At 46.6% G+C, this 24,990-nt stretch overlaps 1 protein-coding gene across 5 annotated transcripts in view; it reads right to left on the reverse strand.

The window, feature by feature from the left end:
* The window catches only part of atrx (ATRX chromatin remodeler), a 71,977-nt gene that overhangs the window by 20,880 nt on the left and 26,107 nt on the right, over positions 1-24,990 (reverse strand). For all 5 annotated transcript variants that reach the window (XM_071412018.1, XM_071412019.1, XM_071412017.1 and 2 more), the window contains 11 exons: positions 24,205-24,351; positions 23,917-24,094; positions 21,724-21,861; positions 18,748-18,923; positions 18,308-18,425; positions 15,918-16,048; positions 13,188-13,282; positions 10,854-10,990; positions 7,482-7,629; positions 4,985-5,085; positions 224-332 (listed from right to left, as the gene is read on the reverse strand). In XM_071412018.1, the coding sequence (XP_071268119.1) occupies positions 224-332; positions 4,985-5,085; positions 7,482-7,629; positions 10,854-10,990; positions 13,188-13,282; positions 15,918-16,048; positions 18,308-18,425; positions 18,748-18,923; positions 21,724-21,861; positions 23,917-24,094; positions 24,205-24,351 (1,478 nt within the window). The remainder of the gene's footprint in view (positions 1-223; positions 333-4,984; positions 5,086-7,481; positions 7,630-10,853; positions 10,991-13,187; positions 13,283-15,917; positions 16,049-18,307; positions 18,426-18,747; positions 18,924-21,723; positions 21,862-23,916; positions 24,095-24,204; positions 24,352-24,990) is intronic.

Consider the following 24,990-nt stretch of genomic DNA (forward strand, 5'->3'; position numbering starts at 1 on the left):
GTGGAGAGCGGGGCGTAGCAGAGGTGTGGAGAGCGGGGCGTAGTAGAGGTGTGGAGAGCGGGGCGTAGCAGAGGTGAGGAGAGCGGGGCGTAGCAGAGGTGAGGAGAGCGGGGCGTAGTAGAGGTGAGGAGAGCGGGGCGTAGTAGAGGTGAGGAGAGCGGGGCGTAGTAGAGGTGAGGAGAGCGGGGCGTAGCAGAGGTGTGGAGAGCGGGGTATAGTTTACCGGACGTTGCTGTAGTCATTGAACTCCTCTGCCCACTTCTTCCGGTTCAGGGCGTTGGTGGAGCCGTCCAAACGGTAGTAGTCTATGTTCCGGAACCACTTCCCGTCACCTGCACAGGTAAACACATCGTGTAGTTAGACGACAGTCTTCAAAAAGTTGTCATCATACAGTTTGGCTTTCTTAAAGTTAAGAACAAACGCTTATTTAAAAAGACGACCTACACCGGCCAAACCCTAAGCCGGACGGCGCTGAGCCAATTGTGCACCGCCTTATGGGACTCCCAATCACGGCCGGTTGATACAGCCTGGATTGGAACCAGGGTGTCTGTAGTGACGCCTCTAGTACCACTCGGGAGACCTTATTCTCCTGTCAGCTTCAGTTTAGGTAGCCAATAGGCAGGCCCAGTTCCAAATCAATCCCTAGACAGGCCCAGGTCCAAACCAATCCCTAGACAGGCCCAGGTCCAAACCAATCCCTAGACAGGCCCAGGTCCAAACCAATCCCTAAACAGGCCCAGGTCCAAACCAATCCCTAGACAGGCCCAGGTTCAAACCAATCCCTAGACAAGCCCAGGTTCAAACCAATCCCTAGACAGGCCCAGGTTCAAACCAATCCCTAGACAGGCCCAGGTTCAAACCAATCCCTAGACAGGCCCAGGTCCAAACCAATCCCTAGACAGGCCCAGGTCCAAACCAATCCCTAGACAGGCCCAGGTCCAAACCAATCCCTAGACAGGCCCAGGTCCAAACCAATCCCTAGACAGGCCCAGGTCCAAACCAATCCCTAGACAGGCCCAGGTCCAAACCAATCCCTAGACAGGCCTAGGTCCAAACCAATCCCTAGACAGGCCCAGGTCCAAACCAATCCCTAGACAGGCCCAGGTCCAAACCAATCCCTAGACAGGCCCAGTTCCAAACCAATCCCTAGACAGGCCCAGGTCCAAACCAATCCCTAGACAGGCCTACGTCCAAACCAATCCCTAGACAGGCCTAGGTCCAAAACAATCCCTAGACAGGCCTAGGTCCAAAACGAATCACTCAAAATGGCCAGGGGAGAATGACTGCCCCCTCACTGAAGCCACGAAGTTCAAAGGACAACCACGGTACTGCAGGCATTATTTGTAGTAAACAGGATCCCCATTAAAGCGGAAGGGAAACTGGTGATCTTCCTGTAAATAAGACACTTCTATTACACCAGATGTCCTGATGATGTCATGAGCGCCATTTAGTGGCTAATGGGATGCCACCTTTCCAACAAGTCAGGGGTCAAATGTCTTCCCTGCTAGAGCTGCCCCGGTCAACTGTAAGGGCTGGTTACTGTGACGTGAAAACGTCTAGGATCAACAATGGCTCAGACGCAGAGTGGTAGGTCACACAAGCTCACAGAACGGGACCGCCAAGTGCTGAAGCGCGTAAAAATCATCTGTACTCAGTTGCAACACTCACTACCGAGTTTCTAACTGCCTCTGGAAGCAACGTCAGCACAAGAACTGCTCGTCGGGAGTTTCATGAAATGGGTTTCCATGGCTGAGCAGCCACACACAAGCCTAAGATCACCATGCCAATGCCAAGCGTCGGCTGGAGTGGTGTAAAGCTCGCCGCCATTGGACTCTTGAGCAGTGGAAACACGTTCTCTCGAGTGATGAATCACGCTTCATTATCTGGCTGTCCGACGGACGAACCTGGGTTTGGCAGATGCCAGGAGAACGCTACCTGCCCCAACTGCCAACTGTAAAGTTTGGTGGTGAAGGAATAATGGTCTGGGGCTGTTTTTCAAGGTTCGGGCCCCTTAGTTCCAGTGAAGGGAAATCTTAATGCTACAGCAGACAATGACATTCTAGACAATTCTGTGCTTCCAAGGCTCTTTCCTATTTCAGCATGACAATGGCCCCATGCACAAAGCGAGGTCCATACAGAAATGGACAGAGCCTTGACCTCAAACCCATCGTACACTTTTGGGATGAATGGGAACGCCGACTGCGAGCCAGGCCTCACTAACATCAGTGCCCGACCTCACTAATTCTCTCGTGGCTGAATGGAACCAAGTCCCCTGCAGAAATGTTCCAACATCTAGTGGAAAGCCTTCCCAGAGGAGTGGAGGCTGTTATAGCAGCAAAGGTGTAGGAGATGTTGGACGAGCAGTCCACATACTTTTGGTCATGTAGTGTACTCAATGAGAGAAGGCGGCACTGAGAAAATCAGTAACATCACTTCCTGGAGTAGATCAAACTGAGCATGACACCATATGGAGATGTAAGTGCTGAGAGAGGAGGGAAGAGAGGAGAACGGAGAGAGGAGAACGAAGAGAGGAGAGATGTTAAAAGTACTGAGAGAGTGAGAGAAGACTGTGAGCATAGCCTTGCTATTGAGAAAGGCCGACATAGCCTGTCTTCTCTTGAGAGCCAGGTCTGTCTATGTGCACACTGCCCACAAAATGAGGTGGAAACTGAGCTGCACTTCCTAACCTGCCAAATGTATGACCATAGTAGAGACACATATTTCTCTCTGATTACACAGATCCACAAAGAATTAGAAAACCAATTAAATGTTGATCAACTCACAGAAGCAAGATTTGTGACCAATGAAGAACAAACACCATTGTAAATTCCCTTTTGTACTTTAATTATTTGCACATCGTTACAACACTGTATATAGACATAATATGACATTTGAAATGTCTTTATTCTTTTGGAACTTTTGTGAGTGTAATGTTTACTGTTCATTTTTCTTGTTTATTTCACTTTTGTTTATTATCTATTTCACTTGCTTTGGCAAATGTTAACATATGTTTTCCCATGCCAATAAAGCCCTTGAATTGAAATTGATTTGAGAGATGTAAACTAAAGTACTGAGAGAACAGCGGTAGTGGAGGCCAGGCCAAACGAGGCCTCTCAGGCCACAAGTGTTCAGCCTTTTAATATAGCCTGATAAACAGATGCATATGCCTCCTGCTTCACAACTAACATTCAGTATGGTTCCAATTACTTCACTGATCTTTTCATTACAAATTGCTAACCCTTAAGCAAACATTTTTTTGTGTAATATATATTTTTTTTTAAAGAGTCAAGGTCTAATCATTTTCAAAACGTAAGCAAAACCAGATGCCAAGGCTTAATTAAGAAGATGACCTAACGCCAGAGGCTGTGTGTTTGTTGAGAAGGGCAGAGAGATGACCTAACGCCAGAGGCTGTGTGTTTGTTGAGAAGGGCAGAGAGAAATACTGTGTGCATGTACCAGTACACACGTTGCATGTCTTCAGAGTGTGTTGTTTTCTCTCATTACGACCCCACCACACCCCGGTCTCCACCGGTACCAAGACACCCCGGTCTCCTCCGGTACCAGCACACCCCGGTCTCTTCCGGTACCAGCACACCCCGGTCTCCTCCGGTACCAAGACACCCCGGTCTCCACCGGTACCAAGACACCCCGGTCTCCACCGGTACCAGCACACCCCGGTCTCCTCCGGTACCAGCACACCCCGGTCTCCTCCGGTACCAAGACACCCCGGTCTCCTCCGGTGGTAACACACCCCGGTCTCCTCCGGTACCACCACACCCCGGTCTCCTCCGGTACCACCACACCCCGGTCTCCTCCGGTGGTAACACACCCCGGTCTCCTCCGGTGGTAACACACCCCGGTCTCCTCCGGTGGTAACACACCCCGGTCTCCTCCGGTGGTAACACATGCTGGTACCGGAGGAGACCGGGGTGTGCTGGTACCGGAGGAGACCGGGGTGTGCTGGTACCGGAGGAGACCGGGGTGTGCTGGTACCGGAGGAGACCGGGGTGTGCTGGTACCGGAGGAGACCGGGGTGTGCTGGTACCGGAGGAGACCGGGGTGTGCTGGTACCGGAGGAGACCGGGGTGTGCTGGTACCGGAGGAGACCGGGGTGTGCTGGTACCGGAGGAGACCGGGGTGTGCTGGTACCGGAGGAGACCGGGGTGTGCTGGTACCGGAGGAGACCGGGGTGTGCTGGTACCGGAGGAGACCGGGGTGTGCTGGTACCGGAGGAGACCGGGGTGTGCTGGTACCGGAGGAGACCGGGGTGTGCTGGTACCGGAAGAGACCGGGGTGTGCTGGTACCGGAAGAGACCGGGGTGTGCTGGTACCGGAAGAGACCGGGGTGTGCTGGTACCGGAAGAGACCGGGGTGTGCTGGTACCGGAAGAGACCGGGGTGTGCTGGTACCGGAAGAGACCGGGGTGTGCTGGTACCGGAGGAGACCGGGGTGTGCTGGTACCGGATAAAAGGGTAAACCAAGTTAATTTCTAGTCATCTCTCCTCCATCAGGCTTCTTCTTTGAACTTTATATGGTGGTTGGCAACCAACTTTAAGGTGCTTTACCACTACCAGCTGGACTGGAGTGTGGACCTCAGTTCATCTTTCAATGCTCCCAAAAATCAATGAGGAGATGGGAGAGGCGGGATTTGCAGTGCATCAAGCATCACTAAAAAGAACCAAGTCCTATTTTAGAGACTGGCTACGCAGACAGTCATTGATGTGGGAGATCAGTGTGACGGAATAACATGTATGTGTACATTTATTTTACAACACCCGCGACACGAGCAGTGTGGTCAGCATGTTATTGTGTATTGGTCCAATGAGCAGGTGGTGTACATAACGGACAAGGTTGGGTAACACTAGGCTAGGAGTTGTTAGTGGACAGTGTGTCCAGGGACTACCTCTGTAATGAGAGGGTTGTCCCTCTCTGCTAGGGGGTAGGGGTTATGTTAGAGGGGTTAGGGTGTAGGGCAGTACAGTACCTTTGTAGGGAGAGGGTTTCTCCTCCTCTTTGGCTCGGCCAGCCAGCTCCAGGAAGTCTTCGATCAGGTCCAGAGAGATCAGAGACTGACTGAACACCAGACTGATGAGGGGATAGAAGACACGTCAACATCACATCATCACTGGACAGTCTGTCATGTTAACAGAACATTTGAAAACATGTTTCATTCAAGCACTTAGCATTGATCCAATTCAGCACTTCTTGTCTCAAAGTGTAGCATGTTCTCAGAACTTGGCTCCTTACAATTTGTCCTCCACCTCCTCCTTTGTGGTGGGCTCTCTCATGAATTGATATGACGTATTTAGGTGAGCGGACACCTGGTGCAGTTGACTTGAGAGTTCTCCTTCGTGTCATTCAGTATTTCTTTGTGACTAAAACCCCATTCATGATTGGCAGATTAGAAGCAAATCAAATCTTATTTGTCACATTCAATGCATATAGTCCAGGTGGCAATTTGATTAATTGTTCAGGAGTCTTATGGCTTGGGGGTAGAAGCTGTTAAGAAGCCTTTTGGACCTAGACTTGGTGCTCCGGTACCGCTTGCCGTGCAGTTTCAGAGAGAACAGTCTATGACTAGGGTGACTGGAGTCTTAGACAATTTTTAGGGCTTTCCTCTGACACCGCCTGGTATAGAGGTCCTGGATGGCAGGAAGCTTGGCCCCAGTGATCTACTGGGCCGTACGCACTACCCTCTGTGGCGCCTTGCGGTTGGAGGCCGAGCAGTTGCCATACCAGGCGGTGATGCAACCGGTCAGGATGCTCTCGATGGTGCAGCTGTCTAGCTTTTTGAAGATGTGGGGACCCATGCCAAATCTTTTCATTCTCCTGAGCGGGAATAGGTTTTGTCATGCCCTCTTCACGACTGTCTTGGTGTGCTTGGACTATGTTAGTTTGTTGGTGATGTGGACGCCAAGGAACTTAAAAATTTTGACCCACTCCACAAAAGCCCTATCGATGTGAATGGAGGCGTGTTCGGCCCTCCTTTTCCTGTAGTCCACAATCAGCTCCTTTGTCTTGATCACGTTGAGGGAGAGGTTGTTGTCCTGGCACCACACGGCCAGGTATCTGACCTCCTCCCTATAGGCTGTCTCATCGTTGTTCGTGATCAGGCCTAACCTCGGTGTCGTCAGCAAACTTAATGGTGTTGGAGTCGTGCCTAGCCACGCAGTCGTGAGTGAACAGGGAGTACAGGAGGGGACTGAGTACAAACCCCTGGGGGGCTCCAGTGTTGAGGATCAGCGTGGCAGACGTGATGTTGCCTACCCTTACCACCTGGGGGCGGCCCGTCAGGAAGTCCAGGATCCAGTTACAGAGGGAGGTGTTTAGTCCCAGGGTCCTTAGCTTAGTGATGAGGGTACTATGGTGTTGAAAGCTGAGCTGTAGTCAATGAACAGCATTCTCACATAGGCGTTCCTTTTGTCCAGGTGGGAAAGGGCAGTGTGGAGTGCAGTAGAGATTGCGTCATCTGTGGATCTGTTGGGGCGGTATGCAAATAGGAGTGGGTCTCGTGTTTCTGGGATAATGATGTTGATGTGAGCCATGACCAGCCTTTCAAAGCACTTCATGGTTACCAACGTGAGTGCTACTGGGCAGTAGTCATTTAGGCAGGTTACCTTCGCATTCTTGGGCACAGGGACAATGGTGGTCTATGAAACTTAAGTATTACAGACTCAGTCAGGAAGAGGCTGAAAATGTCAGTGAAGACACTTTCCAGTTGGTCCGCACATGCTCTGAGTACACGTCCTGGTAATCCGTCTGGCCCCGCGGCTTTGTGAATGTTGAGCTGTTTAAACGTCTGGCTCACATCGGCTACGGAGAACGTGATCACACAGTCGTCCGGAACAGCTTGTGCTCTCATGCATGCTTCTGTATTGCTTTGCTCAAAGCGAGCAAAAAAGGGCATCTGGTAGGCTCGCGTCACTGGGCATCTCACGGCAAGTTTCCCTTTGAAGTCCGTAATAGTTTGCAAGCCCTGCCACATCCGATGAGCGTCAGAGCCGGTGTAGTAGGATTCGATCTTAATCCTGTATTGATGCTTTGCCCGTTTGATGGTTCGTCTGAGGGCATAGCGGGATTTCTTACAAGCGTCCGGATTAGTGTCCTGCTCCTTGAAAACGGCAGCTCTAGCCTTTAGCTCGGTGAGGATGTTGCCTGTTAACCATAGCTTCTGGTTGGGATATGTACGTACAGTCACTGTGGAGACGACATCATCGATAAACTTATTGATGAAGCTGGTGACAGACTAGCACCTGGTGCTCATAGGTTGTTATTTACAAACATTGTTTTGAATTTAAATAAAATTGTACACACTGAAGGCTGTAAAGCCGAAAAATCTGTGTACGTATCCCTGATGCAGTGGGGGGAAGAAAAAAAATATGTAATAATGAAGATTAATGCAACATTTCATCTCTTTGTTTGTCTGAATTGGTGGGTTTCGGGTTCTTCCTCTACCTCAAATGTAGATTATAGTTACTTACACTTTGTCCTCCACCTCCTCGGCCATGCGGAGGATCTCAAACAGCAGCACCATTTTCCCAGAATGCTCCAGGATCTCAGAGTCAGCCTCCGTAACAAACTCTTTGTGCCAGTCAGGACTCCTGGTGCCAGGGCTGGAGGCTGGAGGCACTGGGGGGGGCAGAGGGTAAGAATTTATATTTTTTTTTATTAGGATCCCCATTAGTGACAGCTAGTCTTACTAGGGTCCGACACATAACAAAGAAATTTGACAAAATACTTAATTTACATACATTTTAAATCATTAACGTGTGTGTGTGTGTGTGTGCATCTATCAGTTCCACATACATGTCAGTACAGAAACACAACAAGTAGATCACACGGGGGAGAGGAGTTGTGTTGTGGGGTGTTGCTTCATCTGTTTTTTTGAAACCAGGTTTGCTGTTCACTTGATGGAAGGGAGTTCAATCACAGCTCTGTATAATACTCTGTATAATAATGTTTCAGAGAATTTGTTCTGGAAAAGACTCCTGGTGGCATGTCTGGTGGGGTAAATGTGTGTGTCAGTGCTGTGTGTAAGTTGATTACGCAAACAATTTGGAATTTCCAACCATGTTTATTATAACAAGTAGTGACACTCAGTCAGTCTTTCTTTCTTCAACTCTCAGCCAAGACCCTGACATGCATAGTATTTATATTAACTTTCTAGTTACAATGAAGAGCAAGACGTGCAGCTCTGTTCTGGGCCAGCTGCAGTTTAACTAGGTCTTTCCTTGCAGCACTGGACCATATGACTGGAAAATAATCAAGATTAGATCAAACTAGAGCCTGCAGGACTTGCTTTTTGGAGTGGGGTGTCAAAAATGCAGAGCATCTCTTTATTACGGACAGACCTCTCCCCATCTTTACAAACCATTGAATCTACATGTTTTGACCATGACACTTTACAATCTAAGGTTACGCCAAGTAATTTAGTCCTCTCAACTTGTTCAACAGCCACACCATTCATTACCAGATTCAGCTGAGGTCTAAACATTAAGGAATGATTTGTACCAAATACAATGCTCTTAGTTTTAGAGATGTTCAGGACCAGTTTATTACTGGCCACCCATTCCAAAACAGACTGCAACTCTTTGTTAAGGGTTTCAGTTACATCATTAACTGTGGTTGCTGATGTGTATATGGTTGAATCATCAGCATACATGGACACACATGCTTTGTTTAATGCCAGTGGCAGGTCATTTGTTAAAAATAGAAAAGAGTAGAGGGCCTAGAGAGCTGCCCTGCGGTACACCACACTTAACGTTTGACAATAGAGAAGCTTCCATTAAAGAAAACCCTTTGAGTTCTATTAGATAGATAGCTCTGAATCCACAATATGGCAGAGGTTGAAAAGCTATAACACATACGTTTTTTTTCAACAACAGGTTCTGGTCAATAATATCAAAGGCTGAACTAAAATCTAACAGTACAGCTCCCACAATCTTCTTATTATCAATTCCTTTCAACCAATCATCAGTCATTTGTGCCAGTGCAGGACATGTTGAGTGCCCTTCTCTATAAGAACGCTGAAAGTCTGTTAAATTGCTTAGAGATATAGCATTATATTTGGTCCCAAAAAAAGTCCAACAGTTTGCTACGAGCTGGCAGCAAGCCAGGTCGGGTAGAAGAATTACCGTGGCTTCCCTCCAGGACAAAGATTTTGCTCTAGGCTCAGATTAAAGATATGGCAGATAGATGGAAAGCTACTGAGGATGGTAGCTGACTCTATAGCCACTCCTACATTGACAATGCCAGGAGGTTTGTCATTATTGATCGGTAACAATAGTTTTCCACCTCTCCCACACTAACTTTACAAAATTCAAACTTGTAATGGTTTTCTTTCATTATTAGTTTTTTAAATTAATGAATACGATGCCTCACTGTTCGTTGTTGGCATTTTTCCCTGCCTAATGAAGTAATCATTAAAATAACTGGCAACATCAAATGGTTGTGTGATGAATAAGCCATCTGATTCGATGAAAGATGGATTTGAATTAGTCTTTCTGCCCATCATTTAACTTAAAGTACTCCAAAGTGTTTTCCCCCCATCATTCTTTATATCATTGATCTTGGCTTCATAATACAGTTTCTTCTTTTTGTAATAGTTTAGACATCATTTAAGCCAGTCAGATGTGCAGCCAGAGTTATTATCCACTTCCTTTTCCCCCGTCTCTTTCAACCATAGTTTTTCAATTCCTCATCAATCCATGGAGCCTTAACAGTTCTAACAGTCAGTTTCATGTTTATTACTAATTGGATGCAAATTCATGAATTCATCAAGTGCAGCGTCTGGATGTTCCTTATCAATCACATCAGACCAACAAATAGATGTTTAATATGATCCAGCGAAATCTTTTGTATGATCTCATACACTATTTTAGTTCCAGCTGTTGGAACGTTGTCTTTCCTGGATATAGCCACTATATTGTAATCACAGCTTCCAATGGGGACGGATACAGCCTCAGAACAAAGTTCTACAGTATTAGTAAAGATGTGATCAATATATTCAGAAAGTATTCAGACCATCACGTTTAAGGTTACAGCCTTTTTCTAAAATGCATTAAATCGTTTTTCTTCCTCATCAATACACAAACAATATCCCATAATGACAAAGAAAAAACTAGTTTATGCATTTTTTGCTAATTTATTTTAAAAAATCACTAAAATATCACATTTACCTAAGTATTCAAGCGTGGTGGCTGCATCATGTTATGGGTATGCTTGTAAGTGGCAAACACTGGGGAGTTTTTTTTAGGACAAAAAAGAAACGGGATGGTGCTAAGCACAGGCAAAATCCTCGAGGAAAACCTGCTTCCACCAGACACATGGGAGATGAATTCACCTTTCAGCATGACAGGCCAATTCTACACTGGAGTTGCTTACCAAGAAGACAGTGACTGTTCCTGAGTGGCAGTTTTTACTTACATCTAGTTGAAAATCTATGGCAAGACCTAAAAATGGTTGCCTAGCAATGATCAACAACTAATTTGACAGAGCTTGGAGAATTTTGAAAAGACAAAAAATGGGCAAATACAAAATATTGTACAATCCAGGTGTGCAAAGCTCTTATGAGACTTACCCAAGAAGACTCCCAGCTGAAATCGCTACTAAAGGTGTTTCTAACATGTATTGACTCAGAGAGCTGAATACTTATGCAATTACTATTTTAGTTATTTAATATGTATTAACCTTTAAAAAATAAAATATATCTATAAAATAAATATATCTATAAAATAAATATATCTATATATATATATATATATATATAAATAAATAAATAAACACCGTAACATTATAACTGTACATTTCTAGTCCGGTAACAATCTACAGGTTCTATAATTGTATTTCTATACCTTCCTCCTCTGGCTCCGCCCGGTTGCGGCTGGAGGGGTCTCCTCCTCGGGAGCTGGTGTTCCATTCCTTTATCACCTCCAGAGCATCACTGTCTGAGTCGCTGTCCTTCTTCCTGGCTTTCCCCCGCTTCTTCTTCCTACAGGGGGGGGGGGGGGGGGGGCAGAGCGGTGCAAGGTTGTATATTGCAGTATGATAAGACAGTCAACAGAGAAAGGCCGTATACTACATTATGATCGATACCGTAACGTTAAATCAGAGATGCGAAACTGGTGAGGGACCTAAAAAAGGTGACAAATGTCAGACAGAAACGCAAAAAAAAATAAACTGTAAACTGCTACAAAATGTGCCTATTTTCCAACCAACAAAGTGATGTCAGACCAAGTATCACGATACAGAGTAATATGGTGATACCGCGGAGTTGGCCCCGCCCCCACAAGATGCCTGTCCCCGTTTCCTATTGGTTCTGCCCGTGCACTGCACAAAGCCCTGATCTTCACACCTCTACTCAATACGACACACTCAACTTCACACTTCACAGTAAAAGACAAAAAGGCTACTGCAGAAAACTGATGCTTTGCTCATATCCAAATGCCTACCTGTGATTGGGCAGGATGAATGTAGTAAGGAATATACAGTGTACAAAACATTAAGAACACCTTCCTAATATTGAGTTGCACGCCATTTTGCAATCAGAACAGCCTCCATTCGTCGAGGGCATGGACTCTACAGGGTGTTGAAAGTGTTCCACAGGGATGCTGGTCCATTTTGACTCCAATGCTTCCCACAGTTGTGTCAAATTGGCTGAATGTCCTTTGGGTGGTGGACCATTCTTGATACACACAAGAAACTGTTGAGTGTTGAAAAACCCAGCAGCGTTTGCAGTTCTTGACACAAACCGGTGCTCCTGGCACCTACTACCCATACCCTGTTCAAAGGCACTTAAATATGTTGTTGCCCGTTCACCCTCCGAATGACACACATACACAAACCATGTCTCAATTGTCTCCAAGCTTAAAAATCCTTCTTTAACAGTCTGTAACGGATAGAGCAGGCGTTCTTAATGTTTTGTATGCTCAGTAAATGCATAGTGATCTGTATTTTCATTGTGGCAGTACGAGGAAAACAAACCAGGCCTATATGAAACCATTTTAGCCTCTTCATACACTCTGGGCCCTCTGTTATAGCTCAATGGGTGATACACTCTGGGCCTCTGTTATAGCTCAATGGGTGATACACTCTGGGCCCTCTGTTATAGCTCAATGGGTGATACACTCTGGGCCTCTGTTATAGCTCAGTGGGTGATACTCTGGGCCTCTGTTATAGCTCAGTGGGTGATACACTCTGGGCCTCTGTTATAGCTCAGTGGGTGATACACTCTGGGCCCTCTGTTATAGCTCAATGGGTGATACACTCTGGGCCCTCTGTTATAGCTCAATGGGTGATACACTCTGGGCCTCTGTTATAGCTCAATGGGTGATACACTCTGGGCCCTCTGTTATAGCTCAATGGGTGATACACTCTGGGCCTCTGTTATAGCTCAGTGGGTGATACACTCTGGGCCTCTGTTATAGCTCAGTGGGTGATACTCTGGGCCTCTGTTATAGCTCAGTGGGTGATACACTCTGGGCCTCTGTTATAGCTCAGTGGGTGATACACTCTGGGCCCTCTGTTATAGCTCAATGGGTGATACACTCTGGGCCTCTGTTATAGCTCAATGGGTGATACACTCTGGGCCCTCTGTTATAGCTCAATGGGTGATACACTCTGGGCCTCTGTTATAGCTCAATGGGTGATACACTCTGGGCCCTCTGTTATAGCTCAATGGGTGATACACTCTGGGCCCTCTGTTATAGCTCAGTGGGTGATACACTCTGGGCCTCTGTTATAGCTCAGTGGGTGATACACTCTGGGCCTCTGTTATAGCTCAGTGGGTGATACACTCTGGGCCTCTGTTATAGCTCAGTGGGTGATACACTCTGGGCCTCTGTTATAGCTCAATGGGTGATACACTCTGGGCCCTCTGTTATAGCTCAATGGGTGATACACTCTGGGCCTCTGTTATAGCTCAATGGGTGATACACATAACAGAGGGCCCAGAGTGTATCACCCATTGAGCTATAACAGAGGGCCCACTCTGTTATAGCTCAATGGGTGATACACTCTGGGCCCTCTGTTATAGCTCAATGGGTGATACACGCTGGGCCCTCTGTTATAGCTCAATGGGTGATACACTCTGGGCCCTCTGTTATAGCTCAATGGGTGATACACTCCGTTATTTGAACACGATGGCGAAAAGTGACAGGTTTGTGTCCCTGTAAATAATGTGGGGTTACTTTTTCTGTTTCTCGTCTTCAGAGGTCATGCTTAAAGAAGATTCCTCGGTCTCCGAGGCGATGAACTCATCCATGCTGTCCTCATCAAAGTACCCCTAAAAACACAAGACACGCAGTCAGAACCCCTAAAAACACAAGACACGCAGTCAGAACCCCTAAAAACACAAGACACGCAGTCAGAACCCCTAAAAACACAAGACACGCAGTCAGAACCCCTAAAAACACAAGACACGCAGTCAGAACCCCTAAAAACACAAGACACGCAGTCAGAACCCCTAAAAACACAAGACACGCAGTCAGAACCCCTAAAAACACAAGACACGCAGTCAGAACCCCTAAAAACACAAGACACGCAGTCAGAACCCCTAAAAACACAAGACACGCAGTCAGAACCCCTAAAAACACAAGACACGCAGTCAGAACCCCTAAAAACACAAGACACGCAGTCAGAACCCCTAAAAACACAAGACACGCAGTCAGAACCCCTAAAAACACAAGACACGCAGTCAGAACCCCTAAAAACACAAGACACGCAGTCAGAACCCCTAAAACAAAAGACACGCAGTCAGAACCCCTAAAAACACAAGACACGCAGTCAGAACCCCTAAAACACAAGACACGCAGTCAGAACCCCTAAAACACAAGACACGCAGTCAGAACCCCTAAAACACAAGACACGCAGTCAGAACCCCTAAAAACACAAGACACGCAGTCAGAACCCCTAAAAACACAAGACACGCAGTCAGAACCCCTAAAACACAAGACACGCAGTCAGAACCCCTAAAACACAAGACACGCAGTCAGAACCCCTAAAACACAAGACACGCAGTCAGAACCCCTAAAACACAAGACACGCAGTCAGAACCCCTAAAACACAAGACACGCAGTCAGAACCCCTAAAACACAAGACACGCAGTCAGAACCCCTAAAAACACAAGACACGCAGTCAGAACCCCTAAAAACACAAGACACGCAGTCAGAACCCCTAAAACACAAGACACGCAGTCAGAACCCCTAAAACACAAGACACGCAGTCAGAACCCCTAAAACACAAGACACGCAGTCAGAACCCCTAAAACACAAGACACGCAGTCAGAACCCCTAAAACACAAGACACGCAGTCAGAACCCCTAAAACACAACACACGCAGTCAGCCCCCCCCCAAGACGCAGTCAGCCCCCCCCAGCCCCCCCTTAGACGCAGTCAGCCCCCCACCCCAAGACAGTCAGCCCCCCACCCCAAGACAGTCAGCCCCCCACCCCAAGACAGTCAGCCCCCCTAAGACAGTCAGCCCCCCTAAGACACAGTCAGCCCCCCCCCCAAGACACAGTCAGCGCCCCCCCCCAAGACACAGTCAGCGCCCCCCCCCCCCAAGACACAGTCAGCGCCCCCCCCCCCCCAAGACACAGTCAGCCCCCCCCCAAGACAGTCAGGCCCCCCCCCCTTAGACGCAGTCAGCCCCCCACCCCAAGACAGTCAGCCCCCCCCCTAAGACACAGTCAGCCCCCCCCAAGACACAGTCAGCGCCCCCCCCCCAAGACACAGTCAGCCCCCCCCCCAAGACAGTCAGGCCCCCCCCCCCCCCAAGACAGTCAGGCCCCCCCCCCAATACACAGTCAGCCCCCCCCCCCAAGACAGTCAGGCCCCCCCCCCCCCCCAATACACAGTCAGCCCCCCCCCCAAGACACAGTCAGGCCCCCCACCCCCCAACAAGACACAGTCAGCCCCCCCTAAGACAACATGGGTTAATAAAGAGTTAATTTCAGATTATTTTCCAGGACAAAGACAAAGTTACAAGCAACCAATAGGAACTCCTGGGGTTTAGTGAAGCGTGTGCTAGCATGTTCTCCTGGGGTTCAGTGAAGCGTGTGTTAGCATGTTCTCCTGGGGTTCAGTGAAGCGTGTGTTAGCATGTTCTCCTGGGGTTCAGTGAAGCGTGTGTTAGCATGTTCTCCTGGGGTTCAGTGAAGCGTGTGTTAGCATGTTCTCCTGGGGTTCAGTGAAGCGTGTGTTAGCATGTTCTCCTGGGGTTCAGTGAAGCGTGTGTTAGCATGTTCTCCTGGGGTTCAGCGAAGCGTGTGTTAGCATGTTCTCCTGGGGTTCAGCGAAGCGTGTGTTAGCATGTTCTCCTGGGGTTCAGCGAAGCGTGTGTTAGCATGTTCTCCTGGGGTTCAGTGAAGCGTGTGTTAGCATGTTCTCCTGGGGTTCCGTGAAGCGTGTGTTAGCATGTTCTCCTGGGGTTCAGTGAAGCGTGTGTTAGCATGTTCTCCTGGGGTTCAGTGAAGCGTGTGTTAGCATGTTCTCCTGGGGTTCAGTGAAGCGTGTGTTAGCATGTTCTCCTGGGGTTCAGCGAAGCGTGTGTTAGCATGTTCTCCTGGGGTTCAGTGAAGCGTGTGTTAGCATGTTCTCCTGGGGTTCAGTGAAGCGTGTGTTAGCATGTTCTCCTGGGGTTCAATGAAGCGTGTGTTAGCATGTTCTCCTGGGGTTCAGCGAAGCGTGTGTTAGCATGTTCTCCTGGGGTTCAGCGAAGCGTGTGTTAGCATGTTCTCCTGGGGTTCAGCGAAGCGTGTGTTAGCATGTTCTCCTGGGGTTCAGCGAAGCGTGTGTTAGCATGTTCTCCTGGGGTTCAGCGAAGCGTGTGTGTTGGTGGGGGGGGGGGTGCAGCTGATGCAGACCCGTTCCCCTCACCCTGTTTTCTTAGCTGATGAGTGTGTGAGTCCGTCTGCGTACCTTGTTCTCCTTGCTGATGTAGTCCAGCTGCAGGCACCAGGGATGGGTCCAGATTCTGCTGAGCATCTGGAAGTCCTGGAACAGTTTGGTCCCGGCTCGACCCCGACCCCCCTCCACCACGTTCCCCGCACCTGCCCCACACACACAGAGAGAGAGAGAGAGAGAGAGAGAGGAGAGAGGAGAAAGAGAGGAGAAAGAGAGGGAGAGAGGAGAAAGAGAGGGAGAGAGGAGAAAGAGAGGGAGAGAGGAGAAAGAGAGAGAGAGAGAGAGGAGAAAGAGAGGAGAAAGAGAGGGAGAGAGGAGAAAGAGAGGGAGAGAGGAGAGAGGGAGAGAGGAGAAAGAGAGGGAGAGAGGAGAAAGAGAGAGAGAGAGGAGAAAGAGAGAGAGAGAGAGGAGAAAGAGAGGAGAAAGAGAGGGAGAGAGGAGAAAGAGAGGGAGAGAGGAGAAAGAGAGGGAGAGAGGAGAAAGAGAGGGAGAGAGGAGAAAGAGAGGGAGAGAGGAGAAAGAGAGGGAGAGAGGAGAAAGAGAGGGAGAGAGGAGAAAGAGAGGGAGAGAGGAGAAAGAGAGGGAGAGAGGAGAAAGAGAGGGAGAGAGGAGAAAGAGAGGGAGAGAGGAGAAAGAGAGGGAGAGAGGAGAAAGAGAGGGAGAGAGGAGAAAGAGAGGGAGAGAGGAGAAAGAGAGGGAGAGAGGAGAAAGAGAGGGAGAGAGGAGAAAGAGAGAGAGGAGAGAGGAGAAAGAGAGGAGAAAGAGAGGGAGAGAGAGAGAGAGAGAGAGAGAGAGGAGAAAGAGAGGGAGAGAGAGAGGAGAAAGAGAGGAGAAAGAGAGGGAGAGAGGAGAAAGAGAGGGAGAGAGGAGAAAGAGAGGGAGAGAGGAGAAAGAGAGAGGAGAAAGGAGAGAGAGAGGAGAAAGGAGAAAGAGAGGGAGAGAGGAGAAAGAGAGAGGAGAAAGGAGAGAGAGAGGAGAAAGGAGAAAGAGAGGAGAGAGGAGAAAGAGGAGAGAGGGAGAGAGAAGAGAGAGAGGAGGGGGAGAACGTGTGTCAAACCCACCACCGCTGAATAAGGTACCACTCCCTCACATCAACACCAGAACAACGTAAGAGACGTAACAACTCAACAACTAAAATATACCGTGCATTCAGAAACATGGACTTGTAACACATTTTGTTAAACGTTCGTCTTATTCTAAAATGGATGAAATTAAATGTTTTCCTCAATCTACACTAATGACAAAAACAGGTTTAAAATGTTATGCAAATTACAAATAACAAACAGAAATACCTTATTTACATAACTATTCAGACCCTTCACTATGACACTCAAAATTGAGCTCAGGTGCATCCTGTTTCCATTGATCATCCTTGAGATGTTTCTACAACTTCATTGGAGTCCACCTGTGGTAAATTCACTTGATTGGACATGATTTGGAAAGGCACACACACCGGTCATATATATATATATATAGAAATTGTCCGTAGAGCTCCGAGACAGATCTGGGGAAAGGTACCAAAATGGTCTGCAGCCTTGAAGGTCCCCAAGAACACAGCGGCCTCCATCATTCTTAAATGGAAGAAGTTTGGAGCCACCAAGACTCTTCCTAGAGCTGGTCGCCCGGCCAAACTGAGCAATTGGGGGACAAGGCCTTGGTCAGGGAGGTGACCAAGAACCCAAAGGTCACTCTGACAGAGCTCCAGAGTTCCTCTGTGGACATGGGAGAACCTTCCAGAAGGACAACCATCTCTGCAGCACTCCACCAATCAGGCCTTTATGGTAGAGTGGCCAGACGGAAGCCACTCCTCAGTAAAAGGCACATGACAGCCCGCTTGGAATTTGCCAAAAGGCACCGAAAGGACTCTCAGAACATGAAAAAGAGGATTCTCTGGTCTGTTGAATCCAAGATCGAGCTCTTTGGCCTGAATGCCAAGCATCACGTCAGGACGAAACCTGGCACCATCCCTACGGTGAAGCATGGTGGTGGCAGCATCATGCTTTGGGAACATATTGAACTGTTTAGACTAGAGACCAGACCTCTGGTAATATGGGTCATATTGAACCATTTAGACTAGAGACCAGACCTCTGGGTCATATTGAACCGTTTAGACTAGAGACCAGACCTCTGGTAATATGGGTCATATTGAACCGTTTAGACTAGAGACCAGACCTCTGGTAATATGGGTCATATTGAACCATTTAGACTAGAGACCAGACCTCTGGGTCATATTGAACCGTTTAGACTAGAGACCAGACCTCTGGTAATTTGGGTCATATTGAACCGTTTAGACTAGAGGCCAGACCTCTGCTAACCTCCTCCTCTCTCTCTTGAAACACACAGAAGTACAATGCTCCAGATAGGATCTGTAGTGTACACTAGATAAGGTAGGGGTTAGTGTGTACCTGTTAAGTGCTCCAGGTAGTGTCTGTAGAGAGTACACTGGATGGGCGTGACTCTGACAGACACAACGTACTCATGTTTAGGAGGCAGGAACTTGGTCAGGGCAGAGTAGTCTCTTCTCTGGAGAAAGAGGAGAGAGAGAGAGAGAGAGAGAGCAGAGCAGAGCAGAGCAGAGCGAGAGAGCGAGAGAGAGCAGAGAAAGAGAGGTTAACACAATTGTCGCTTCTCTGTGGAGAGGGACAGTTTAACAGCCAATTTCCTGTAATTCTATCAATTTTGTCACGTAAATACGATATCAGCGTGAGCGACTAACAAAATCAAAATGGGGAGCCCCCTGGGGGTCAGGATCCGCCTAGAAAAGGGAGGCTGTGGGCCGCCAGCTACACATCCATGTTGTAGAGGATGTGAGCTCTCCTTCATGAGGCGTACACCACAGTGTTACCTGTACACATCCATTGAGCATCTCGTAGAGGATGTGAGCCCTCTTCTTCATGATCCGTACATCCTGGTCCGTGGAGTCTGCTGCCTGCCCGTTCTGGATGGGGTTGACGAAGCGGTTCCTGAACTCCTTCACTGACCCCAGCAGGTTCTCCTTGATGAAGTTCACCATGCAGTGGTCTGGACAGGGAAAACACACAACATAAGTATTCACCCCCTCAGATTTCTTCACATTTTGTTGTGTTACGAAGTGGTGATTAAAGTTGATTCCACTGTCATTTTTTGTCAACAATCTTGGTAATGCCAAAGTAGAATTATATCCCTAAAATAAAAAATAAAAATGAGAAATGAAACTGTAATATATCTTGATTATATAAGTATTCACCCGAGTCAATACATGTTAGAATCATATTTGGCAGCGATTCCAGCTGGGAGTCGTCTTGGTTAACTCTCATAAGAGCTTTGCACACCTGGATTGTAAAATACAGTATTTTCCCATTCATCTTTTCAAAATTCTCTGCACAAAAAGTCATTGCGCAGAGAATCACTGTACCATCTAAACTGTTGTAAAATAAAACCAAATATAACTATAACGTAAATATTGTATTTTTCAGCGGTTTGAATCTGGTGTAAAAAAATAAATTGTAAAAAGGTAGAAAAAAATCTAACTTAACGAAGGCGTAGAACAGATCTGCTTAGACTTGCTTTCAGTGACATATCTAGAACTCAAAATTCTATGTGAATTATAGATGTACAGTTAAAGTCGGAAGTTCACATACACTTAGGTTGAAGTCATTAAAACTCGTTTTTCAACCACTCCACAAATCTCTTGTAAACAAACTATAGTTTTGGCAAGTCGGTTAGGACATCTACTTTGTGCATGACACGTCATTTTTCCAACAATTGTTTACAGATAGATTATTTCACTGTATCACAATTCCAGTGGGTCAGAAGTTTACATACACTAAGTTGACTGTGCCTTCAAACATCTTGGAAAATACCAGAAAATGATGTCATGGCTTTAGAAGCTTCTGGTAGGCTAATTGACATCATTTGAGTCAATTGGAGGTGTACCTGTGGATGTATTTCAAGGCCTACCTTCAAACTCAGTGCCTCTTTGCTTGACATCATGGGAAAATCAAAAGAAATCAGCCAAGACCTCCACAAATAATTGTAGACCTCCACAAGTCTGGTTCATCCTTGGGAGCAATTTCCAAACGCCTGAAGGTACCACGTTCATCTGTACAAACAATAGTATGCAAGTATAAACACCATGGGACCACGCAGCAGTCATACCGCTTAGGAAGGAGACGCATTCTGTCTCCTAGAGATGAACGTACTTTGGTGCAAAAAGTGCAAATCAATCCCAGAACAGCAGCAAAGGACCTTGTGAAGATGCTGGAGGAAACAGGTACAAAAGTATCTATATCCACAGTAAAAACAAGTCCTATATTGACATAACCTGAAAGGCCGCTCAGCAAGGAAGAAGCCACTGCTCCAAAACAGCCATAAAAAAGCCAGACTACGGTTTGCAACGCACATGGGGACAAAGATCGTACATTTTAGAGAAATGTCCTCTGGTCTGATGAAACAAAAATTGAACGGTTTGCCCATAATGACCATCGTTATGTTTGGAGGAAAAAGGGGGAGGCTTGCAAGCCGAAGAACACCATCCCAATCGTGAAGCACGGGGGTGGCAGCATCATGTTGTGGGGGTGCTTTGCTGCAGGAGGGACTAGTGCACTTCACAAAATAGATGGCATCATGAAAAATGACAATTATGTGGATATATTGAAGCAACATCTCAAGACATCAGTCAGGAAGTTAAAGCTTGGTCACAAATGGGTCTTCCAAATGGACAATGACCCGAAGCATACTTCCAATGTTGTGGCAAAATAGCTTAAGGACAACAAAGTCAAGGTATTGGAGTGGCCATCACAAAGCCCTGACCTCAATCCTCTAGAAAATTTATTGGGGCAGAACTGAAGAAGAGTGTGCGAGCAAGGAGGCCTACAAACCTGACTCAGTTACACCAGCGCTGTCAGGAGGAATGGGCCAAAAGTCCCCCAACTTATTGTGGGAAGCTTGTGGAAGGCTACCCAAAATATTTGACCCAAGTTAAACAATTTAAAGGTAATGCTACCAAATACTAATTGAGTGTATGTAAACTTCTGACCCATTGGGAATGTGATGAAAGAAATAAAAGCTGAAACAAATCATTCTCTTATTATTCTGACATTTCACATTCTTAAAATAAAGTGGTGATCCTAACTGACCAAAGACAGGGAACTTTTTACTGGGATTCAATATCAGGAATTGTGAAAAAAATGAGTTTAAATGTATTTGGCTAAGGTGTATGTAAACTTCCAACTTCAACTGTATGTATGGGGGACAGAGGAAGGGGTAGTCATGGAAAAAATTATGTCAACCCCTACTATTTAACACAGTTTCCATATAACTTACTATATTGAACAAAATCAACATGCAACAATTTCACTGAGATACAGTTCATAGAAAGAACATCAATTTAAATTAATTAATTGGACCCTAATCCATGGATTTCACTTGGCTGGGCAGGGGCACAGTCATGGGTGGACCTGGGAGGGCTTGCGCCCCCCACCAACCAGAGGATCTGCAGAGAAGAATGGGAGAAACTCCCCAAATACAGGTGTGCCAAGCTTGAAGCGTCATACCCAAGACTCGAGGCTGTAATCGCTGCCAAAGGTGTTTCAACAAAGTACTGATTAAAGGGTTTGAATACTAAATGTGATTTCAGTTGTGTATTTTTTATGAATTAGCAAACATTTCTAAACCTGTTTTTGCATTGTCATTATGGGTATTATGTCTAGATTGATGAGGGGGGAATCCATTTGAGTAAGGCTGTAACGTAACAAAATGTGTTAAAAGTCCCGGAGTCAGAATACTTTCCCAATGCCCTGTAGGCTAGCGGTCTGGATATAACAGGAAGTAACGGACATACACTCTATGAGGTTGTTCTGCAGCGGTGTACCGGTGAGCACCACTCTCCGGCGGGTCTTGATGGAGTTCATGGCTTTAGAGATGGCCGACGCCTCGTTCTTCAAGATGTGGCCCTCATCACAGATCACAAAGTCTGGGCCTGGGGAGGGAGTGAACACAGAGCAGAGAGAGTTAACCTCTTAAAACTTCTTGAGGATAGGGTGCAGAGTTTTCACTTAGGGAAAAATAGCATGCGCAATTTCAACTTCGTGCTACTCATCCCCAGAATATAAGATATGCATATTATTAGTAGATTTGGATAGGAAACACTCTGAAGTTTCTAAAACTGTTTGAATCATATCTGTAAGTATAACAGAACTTATATAGCAGTCAAAACCCTGAGGACTAACTTTTTTATTGTTAAGTTCCTGTATGTTCAATGGGTTATCATGGGCACACCAGAATTCTAATCACTATCCACGCAGTTTCTACTGCTTCCACTGGATGTCGCCATTGTATGGGAAAAGGTTAAGGTTTTTCCTTAGTAAACTGAGAAAGATATTGACCCGGAAGTGGAGTGACGTCGTGTGTTTATGTTTGAGAGTTGAGCAAGACTTGAAAAGTACCGTGAGTTTGTTGATATCCTGTATTGAAAACAGATTGACCCGTCTTCAATTTGATCGATTATTAACGTTTACAAATACCTTAAGTTGTATTACAAAAGTACTTTGAAATGTTTTGGCAAAGTTTAGAGGAAAGTTTTTAGATATTTTGTCGTGATTTTGCGCAAATTGAACGCTGTTTTTCCTGGCTGGGCAGCCAAATAAATGGACAATTTGGATATATATGGACGGAATTAATCGAACTAAAGGACCATTTGTGATGTTTATGGGACATATTGGAGTGCCAACAAAAGAATCTCGTCAAAGGTAATGCATGTTTTATATTTTATTTCTGCGTTTTGAGTAGCGCCGGCATGGTTGAAATTGTCAACAAAGAGAGTATAGCCTTTGGACTATCATCAGATAATAGCATCTTATGCTTTCGCCGAAAAGCCTTTTTGAAATCTGACATGTTGGCTGGATTCACAACGAGTGTTGCTTTAATTTGGTATCTTATATGTGTAATTTAATAAAGTTTGATTTTATAGATTTTTTTTTTAATCTGGCGCTCTACATTTTAACAGGCTGTTGGGACGCAAGCGTCCCGCGATTCCAGAGAGGTTAACGCTAGGGGTCAGATTTTTTATTTTTTTAAATAACATTCCCAAGGTAAACAGACTATTTCTCAGGTCCAGATCGTAGAATATGCATATAATTTACAGATTAGGATAGAAAACACTCCAAAGTTTCCAAAACTGTCAAAATATTGTCTGTGAGTATAACAAAACTGATTCTGCAGGCGAAAACCTGTGTTTCATTGCCCGTCTTTCTTCCATTTAAAGGGGTATCAACCAGATTCCTTTTCCAATGGCTTCCTCAGGCTGTGACCAGGCTTTAGACATAGTTTCAGGCTTTTATTTTGAAAAATGAGCAAGATTTTTCCAAACTAGTCAAGTGTCCTCCGAATAGTTCCTGCGCGCGAGAGCGGTAGCTCTCCATTTTCCTTTTCTCTCTTATTGAATAGGTTACGGTCGAAATATTATCGATTATGTTTGTTAAAAACAACCTGAGGATTGATTATAAAAAACATTTGACATGTTTCTACGAACATTACGGATACTTTTTGGAATTTGTCGAACGGAACGAGGCTTTGGTTTTCTGAACATAACGCGCAACCCAAATGGCGTTTTTTTGTTATAAAAGTAATATTTATCGAACAAAAATAACATTTGTTGTGTAACTGGGAGTCTCGTGAGTGCAAACATCCGAAGATTATCAAAGGTAAGCGATTAATTTTATGGCTTTTCTGACTTTCTTGACCAAGCTAATATAAGGCTAACTGTTCTAGCATTGATTGATAAACTCACAAAAGCTTGGATTGCTTTTGCTGCAAAGCATATTTTCAAAATCTGACACGATAGGTGGATTAACAACAAGCTAAGCTGTGTTTTGGTATATTTCACTTGTGATTGCATGATTATAAATAATTTTAGTAATATTTTTGAATTTGGCGCCCTGCAATTCAGCGGTTTAGGAAAGTGATCCCGCTAACGCAGAGAAGTTAAAAGAAACTGGATACAAGAAATAACCGTGTGTGTGTGTCCTCTACCTACCTGGATCAACCAGGGTCTTCTGGAAGGTCTCTTTGAGTTTCTTGCTCTTGATGTTTCTACCCTGTGTGAGGTTACGGTACATCTCATAGCCAATGATCATGATCCCTCCATCCTCCTGCCACTGCTGCAGAGCAGCCGCTCTCTCCTGAGGTCGCTTCACCGTGGCCAGCTCCGTCACCTAGTGACAGACAGCGTAAAGACACACAGACAGCGTAAAGACACACAGACAGCGTAAAGACACACAGACAGCATAAAGACACACACAGGTATATAAGAGTAAGTGTGTACCTCTAAACTCTCCTCATCCTTGAAGCCGTACTGCCACTTCTCAAACTCATTGAGCCAGTTGAGAACCGTGTTGAGAGGACAGACGATCAGAGCCGTGGAGAAGTCTAACTTTTCACACAGCAGTAGTGTGTGGAGTAGGGTTACCACCTAGTGGCAGAAACAGGGTTAGATACAGTATAGATATATACACATAGAGAGAGAGGTCTAACTTTTCACACAGCAGTAGTGTGTGGAGTAGGGTTACCACCTAGTGGTATAAACAGGGTTAGATACAGTATAGATATATACACATAGAGAGAGAGGTCTAACTTGTCACACAGCAGTAGTGTGGAGTAGGGTTACGTTACCACCTAGTGGTCAAAGTATGTAATGAGAGGGTCAGATGAGATAAATGGTTAGGAGTGGAGGTAGACATTATGCTCCTCCCACAACCCAGAAACATCCCGTTCTATAGGAAGACAACCGGCCAGAGACCCCGGCAGTCCACCGGCCAGAGACCCCGGCAGTCCGCCGGCCAGAGACCCCGGCAGTCCGCCGGCCAGAGACCCCGGCAGTCCGCCGGCCAGAGACCCCGGCAGTCCGCCTGCCAGAGACCCCCGCAGTCCGCCGGCCAGAGACCCCCGCAGTCCGCCGGCCAGAGACCCCCGCAGTCCACCGGCCAGAGACCCCCGCAGTCCGCCGGCCAGAGACCCCCGCAGTCCGCCGGCCAGAGACCCCCGCAGTCCGCCGGCCAGAGACCCCGGCAGTCCGCCGGCCAGAGACCCCGGCAGTCCGCCGGCCAGAGAC

Source organism: Salvelinus alpinus, chromosome 7 (assembly GCF_045679555.1).
Source record: "Salvelinus alpinus chromosome 7, SLU_Salpinus.1, whole genome shotgun sequence".
NCBI lineage: Eukaryota > Metazoa > Chordata > Actinopteri > Salmoniformes > Salmonidae > Salvelinus > Salvelinus alpinus.